At 41.4% G+C, this 6,301-nt stretch overlaps 1 protein-coding gene across 1 annotated transcript in view; it reads right to left on the bottom strand.

Annotated features, from left to right (window-relative positions):
- Positions 1-408: 408 nt before the first annotated feature.
- lnx1 (ligand of numb-protein X 1) overlaps positions 409-6,301 on the bottom strand; it is a 22,677-nt gene continuing 16,784 nt past the window's right edge. Inside the window, exons 6-10 of the mRNA XM_020603523.1 lie at positions 5,558-5,692; positions 3,677-3,854; positions 2,358-2,604; positions 1,520-1,678; positions 409-1,432 (exon numbers count right to left, since the gene is read on the bottom strand). Of these exons, the coding sequence (XP_020459179.1) occupies positions 1,297-1,432; positions 1,520-1,678; positions 2,358-2,604; positions 3,677-3,854; positions 5,558-5,692 (855 nt within the window). The 3' untranslated portion in view covers positions 409-1,296. The remainder of the gene's footprint in view (positions 1,433-1,519; positions 1,679-2,357; positions 2,605-3,676; positions 3,855-5,557; positions 5,693-6,301) is intronic.

Below are 6,301 nucleotides of genomic sequence, written 5' to 3'. Positions count from 1 at the left end.
TCAGGGAGTCAGTGGAGAAAAGGAAGAAAGGCACCGAGAGATGAGGCAGAAGAGCAAGGAATGGAAAAATCATCACACGGGTCAACAGAGACACACATACACAGATACTCCTTTAAAAACAGAATGAAAGACAATGGAATTTTCATGTGAACAGCAGCAGCAGGGACCATAGTGAGGGAAAATGAGAACAGACACAGACACAAAAAGACCAAGAAATGTGAAGGACAAGGACATCAACGTTCTGGCCATGAAAAGGGACTGAATCAGACTGACTTTCAATTGCTCCAATCTTTTTAATTAGATGAACTGGCCAACAGTATGTGGTATCAAAAAATGTTTTATTAGAGACACTTAGCAGTTTTTGATGAGTTGAAGTGAGGCTTTTAAGTAAGAGTTTTCTCACACAGCTCTTTTTCAGGGACTTTATTGATCATTTTTTCCAAATCTACCATCAGATATATTACACAGGCTGAAGCGCGACAGACAGAATCACATCAGACGAGCCCCAGACCATCCACTGATACACAGAAACCGAGTCAGTTTTTTTCTTAAAAGTAAGAAAAGTAGTAAGGCCTCCACAATGTCACTTAATTAAATAGTATTTTTAACATGTTGTGAACACATTGATCTTTTATTTTTTTATAGATTTTTTCTTGTCAGTGGTTTGATAAGTTCGCCATAGCATCTGAAATAAAAAAAAAAAAAAATACAACTCAAGACAGACTACTACTTGGCAACATTCCTCAGGTCAACGGATGAAGATGGCAACCACTGTCAGTACAAACAGAATGGAGCCTATATGTAAAGGCCAAACCACAAACAAACAAAAGAAACATATTACAAGTACTTGGATCAGTACTTTTTTTTAGACACCCAACATTTACAGCTTAACACATACCCTAATATGTAACTATTGGAATTGGCAACATGTTGTGTCTCCTCTCCATCCACCCACCCTGCTCACTGGATGCTGTGCCAGAGAATGAATCATGTTCTCTAAACAGATAACGCCCAACATCCTAGTTAGAAGTGGCTCAGGCCGTGGATCCTCCCAGTTTTACGTTCTCGAACGGGCATGTTAACCTCTGGTAATGAGCCAGTCTTTTGTTTGTCTCTCTCTAAACTCCTGGCATAGTCTCAGCTGTCCAGCAGAAGTGAGATATCCATACAGCTACAGCTCTATTCTAAGCTTCTCCCACACAGCAAGCTTAGGGTGATCAGCCAGTCTAAAGATCTGCTTTCTACATTCCTTGGTCAATGCCACGTAAAACAGTGCTGGCTGGTTTGGGGGCACTGCTACAGCAAGCTCCCTGGCCAGGAGACAATGGTCAGAGTGATCCTGCCTCGAAGCTCCTTCAGAAGGCGCACCAACGCTGTATGGGTCATGCCCCATGTAGTCTTCCCGTTCACCTCCAGCAAAATGTCCCCACACCTACATAGAGATGACCATTTAAGAAGATGCACTGAAGCAAACCACTACTAATTATTTTATAGATGTAAACAAAAAAAGGCTCAATACCTTATTCTGCCATCATTGTAGGCTGGTGTCCCCTCCACAATGGAGCGGATAAAAAAGGACTGATTGCAGTTGACCTCCTCCTGACCTCCCACAATACTGAAGCCCAGGCTGCCTGAAGTACTCCGCCGCAGGACGATATCTTTGCAGCAGTAGAGGTGCCTTCATGGGCCAGAAAGGGGATTAAAAAACAGCTCAACTGTATCTTTAAAGTATATGTAATACTGTATAACCAGACTGAGTATGTGTGCAGAGGCTATACATATATGTAGCTGCAACCAGGAGAAGATGAAGGCCTGGCAGCCATTTGAATGAAGGGAGGACTCTCCCCCCAAAGAAATGTGAAGCAATGAGATAGTGGGACTTCTGTATCAGTCCCAGGCAGATAGCCCAGGAATGAGCAAAAATCACATTCAGAATCTTTTAGTTGCACCACTGGTCTAAATGATATTCCCATGATGGCTCAGTAGTTGGTTTTGAGTCCTAATGAATTCACTATTCTGGTAGAAACACATTATTTCTCTTTCAGAAGGAGCAGCAGTTCTTTATTGCTGCCAGCACACCACTGTCTTCCTGACAACACACTGTTGTAAAATAAATTCATATGCTCCAAACTGACAGCATATTTTTCATTCTTATAACTGTGGTGAATGTATAAGCTGAAAAGTTTGTTTAGAATGTATAATGCACATTCTTTGCCAGCTGGCTCTGTCAGAATTTCAGTTGGCACCCGCTGGCAGGGGTCAGAGGGAACAGCATGGGTGGGGTGTAAATTATACTGAGCTCAGTGAAAGTATTAAAATGTTATTGAATGGATACAGAGACACCACAGAGAGCTCACCTGGGTAGCTGCAGCCATGACACCCACAGCGGGGAGTAATCATCATTGGGCAGCGGGCTCTTGGTGCTGTCTGTGGGGGAGGGTGTGAGACAGGGCGGCAATGTGCACTCTTGTAGACTTTCTTCAGGAGGACGCATCTCCAAGACCTTGAGTACAACGGGAGAGGAGGTGTTTTTCAGGTTGGCCACAGCTTCACTTCTTGTCACCCCTGTCAAATCCACCCCGTTCACATTTAGCAAGATGTCACCTGATGGGGAGGAAGCAGACAGCACAGCTCATCATCCACACAGGGTCGCTGCCCTGATGTTATTTTTTTAAGAGGCCTCAAAGGACAGGGACTCATCAGTCGCCTATTTAATATTCAACAATCTCCCTGCTAGAACACAAAGGGATGGAAACAAAGTGCCACCTGTGCTTTAAAAAGCCTCACAGTGATGAAAGTGGTGTAAAATAAAACAGATTGGTCCAGTTTGTTGGTGAACAACTCAAAGGACATTTGCCCTGTGAGGATATACAAATGAACCGTCTATTACAATACACAAACATGTTTCATAACCACACAAACAGAGACAGCTGCTGCAGCTATGTCCCATAGGAATACAGTAATATGCACCTTGAACCAAGCACAGGACAAACAGACCCACTTTATTTCTGTTTTTGTGAAATCTTTGTGCTGCAGTTATGCTCCATCACAGCATTTCTCTCACCCTTCTTGTAAACAGAGCCTCAGGCAGGGTGGACTGGGTGTAATGACAGGCTTACAGTGGTTATGTTTTAAGATGAATATGCTGGAATCAGCAGTTGGGGCTCAAATCTCTCACTCCCAGTGCCTTCAACTGCATCACAGCATATCATGACTGCTGCTATTATAGCCAGTTATTTTTCTGCCACTCTGTGTTTTTCTCCATTTCAGAGCTCACTGATTTCATTTAAGAAAATAATTAAGTACTCCACAAATTCTCTTCTGGAGCACAGTAAGTCCTAATATTTGTTTGTGCTTTGGTTTAAGTGTGTTAGATCTAATTTGTGGAGCACTGAACCACAGCAGCACTACTGAGTTTTCTGCTGGATGAATAACCTTCATAATGAAACACGAATCTTAGTTGTTCATCAATCATGTCTGTTAAGCATTTGGAGCCAAAGCCAAATCCCTGACACCGTCTGCCATAGCGTGAGCTGCGTTTTTGTTTTTGTTTTTTTGCAGTCAGTGACAACCACATAACATTTCTTGAAAAATAAATATAAGTAACATTCTGAGATTGAGTGTGCAGGTGTTTAACAGAAAGACATCAAAAGGTTTAATAGTAATTCACTTTTACCTTTGCGGATGGAGCCCTCCTGTCCCACCACTCCATCAGAGTCCACGTTTGTGACATAGATGGGGAGGTCCCACCCTCGGCTGGACATGCCCCCTGCCACTGTCATACCCAGGGAGTCATACGGCTCCTTGGCCAGAGTAACTGTCTTCTCATAGCATGCGGGCTTCTGACAGGAGTCCTTCACAGGGGACAGAAAACAGAGACAGGATAGTTGAAGTGGAGGATACTGTAAATTATTAACAGTTAAATTACTATTATTAAATTCCTAACTCTTAAAGCAACAGGGCTGGTTTTTTTTTAAATCTCATTATCATGTACTGCCATGACAGTAGATATAAAAACATGCTAGGCATTCATAACTGATGTGAAGTGTTTTTCTTTGTGCATTCACATTCTTACAAAACACAGTAACTCAAGCCAGAACATGACATGAATGTAATTGTTACACCAAGGGCACATTCAATAGACTACACAGTCTAATCAGATTTTAGAGCAGTACATTTGCATATTAATGAGGACTGTTTTCCATAGGACTTGCAAAAGCCCCTTAATGGCAGGATATAGAAATTCTTGCTAATTAATGAATACCATCATTATCACTGGTAATATAAAATATATGATGGTTGTTGGGGTGGGCCATCAGGCAGCTCAAGCACCTCTTCATTTTGTGTTCACGATTGATATTGTAGCGATAGAGAAACTGATTTATTCATAGAAACTGTTCCATTTGGTGAACAAGGCTGTGTGGGGGATAAAGTGAGTGAGATTTTGAGAGAGTGGACTGCTTCACTAATGTGCTGCATTCATACATTTCTGCTGCGCTCACAGCACGAGAACACTGGGAGTCACACGAGTGACCTCAGAGCATGACACTGGGTATAGCTGTGTGAACACTGTCCACACCTGCTGCCACAGCACCTACTATAGGTAAGCCACATTTAAAAACAACTGAATACACATTCCATGTCCAGAAGTGCTACAGGTGGCACTTTTGGACACACCATGACCTGGATGGCTGAGTATCTGCACAGACACACATTGCATAATTAAAAAGGAGCAGGGAGAATTTTTTTTATATACTGTTATATTACCCGATCCCTTCTTAAAACATAATGGTTATAATGGTCTGCCAATGACTAAACTCAAGCATTACTCCTTAAGCTCACGGTGTTCAGTTATTTGATCTGTTTACAATTTCCTAAACTGGGTAATAACTGAACAACATTTGAAATGACTAACCAGAGAACACCACAATTCAACTCCACCCACTGACACATCTGTTTTTAATTTAATTTAGGTGTGAGGTGATTTCTAAAATTAAGTTTACTTCTCTGACTGTTATTACCTGATTTTAACACAAACAATTCCTACAGGTGTTCAGGCAATAATGTGTTTTTGGTCATAAACATAATTAATACAGATTTTCAATTAAACCAAATCATTAAATTTGATTATTTTTGACTTGTTACACAGTCAGTTCTTGGTTAGTTGTATGAGTTGCACTACACAGTACCTGTGCTTTTTTGGAACAAAAAAATGAGAAGGAGGTGTCAAAATGATCATTATTAGAACAAGAACTCACTGAGTTCAGTAAGGAGAACTATAGCTGAAGACATTCCCGCGAGGTGAGGGGATGTTTTCTGTGTATCGAAAAAAGAAAGATGGTTGATGTGAAAGCAACAGCTCTGTGAGAAGAGAAGACTGCCTGCTGCACTGCCTGAATGATATGCTCAGCTTTGATGGGAGTATAATACTTCCATGGATCATTTGCACCTGAAAGGGAATATTTATCACAGGAAGGGGAGGCAGTGGAACAAAGCTCTTCTCTGTGTATTGGTACTGTTGTCATGTCCAATGTGTGTGTCTGTATGTGCTGCTCACCAGCAGTGTTTGCTCTATATCCACTGGGGAATATGGTGGGGGACCCTCCATGCCCCACGGAGCTTCTTGAAGGATGTCTGGGTTAGGCAGGCAGATCTGACGAGACACTATAAAGTGGACACCCTCCTCACTCGCCTAGACAACAAAAGTTTAGCCATGAGTTGCAACAAATGATACTAGATGTTTTTAAAACAAGACTGAGAAGACAGGTAGCACTCAGATGTCCGTCTTCCAAATGATAACAAAACCAGCCTACCAGAACTACTAATTAACTTCGTATGTTGTGTTAAGTTTAATCTGTAAAAAACAGAAATTTCAAAATGACAAAGAACAAGACAAATAGAGCCAGGCTAGTTGATTCCCCCTTATTTCAGGCTTTATGCTAAGATAAGATAACCAGCTGGTGGCTGAAGCCTTACATTTAATGAACAGAAGGGTATTAATCTTTTCATTTAACTCTGCCGGGAGGAAAATAAGCGTATGTCCCAAAATATCTTTAAAACTGTTCATAAAATAATTTTTGTTGAATAGCTGGTAAATTCACATTACAAGTGGAATTAGTAATGTGTATTCAGATTTAATGAAACAGATTCTCAATGCTCTGTGCATTGCACATGGAATTTTACTCACCTTGATCAAAATCCAAAAGCTGGACAAATGAAACAAAAACTCTTGGTATGGCTAAATACCCCTCTAGGTAAGAGGAATGTCCCCCCCCCCCCCGGAAACACTGGGGATTGGCAA

This window comes from Monopterus albus, unplaced genomic scaffold (assembly GCF_001952655.1).
Source record: "Monopterus albus unplaced genomic scaffold, M_albus_1.0 scaffold61.1, whole genome shotgun sequence".
Classification (NCBI taxonomy): Eukaryota; Metazoa; Chordata; class Actinopteri; order Synbranchiformes; family Synbranchidae; genus Monopterus; species Monopterus albus.
Note: the sequence above shows the minus strand (reverse complement) of the source record. Positions and strands in the feature narration are given on the sequence as shown.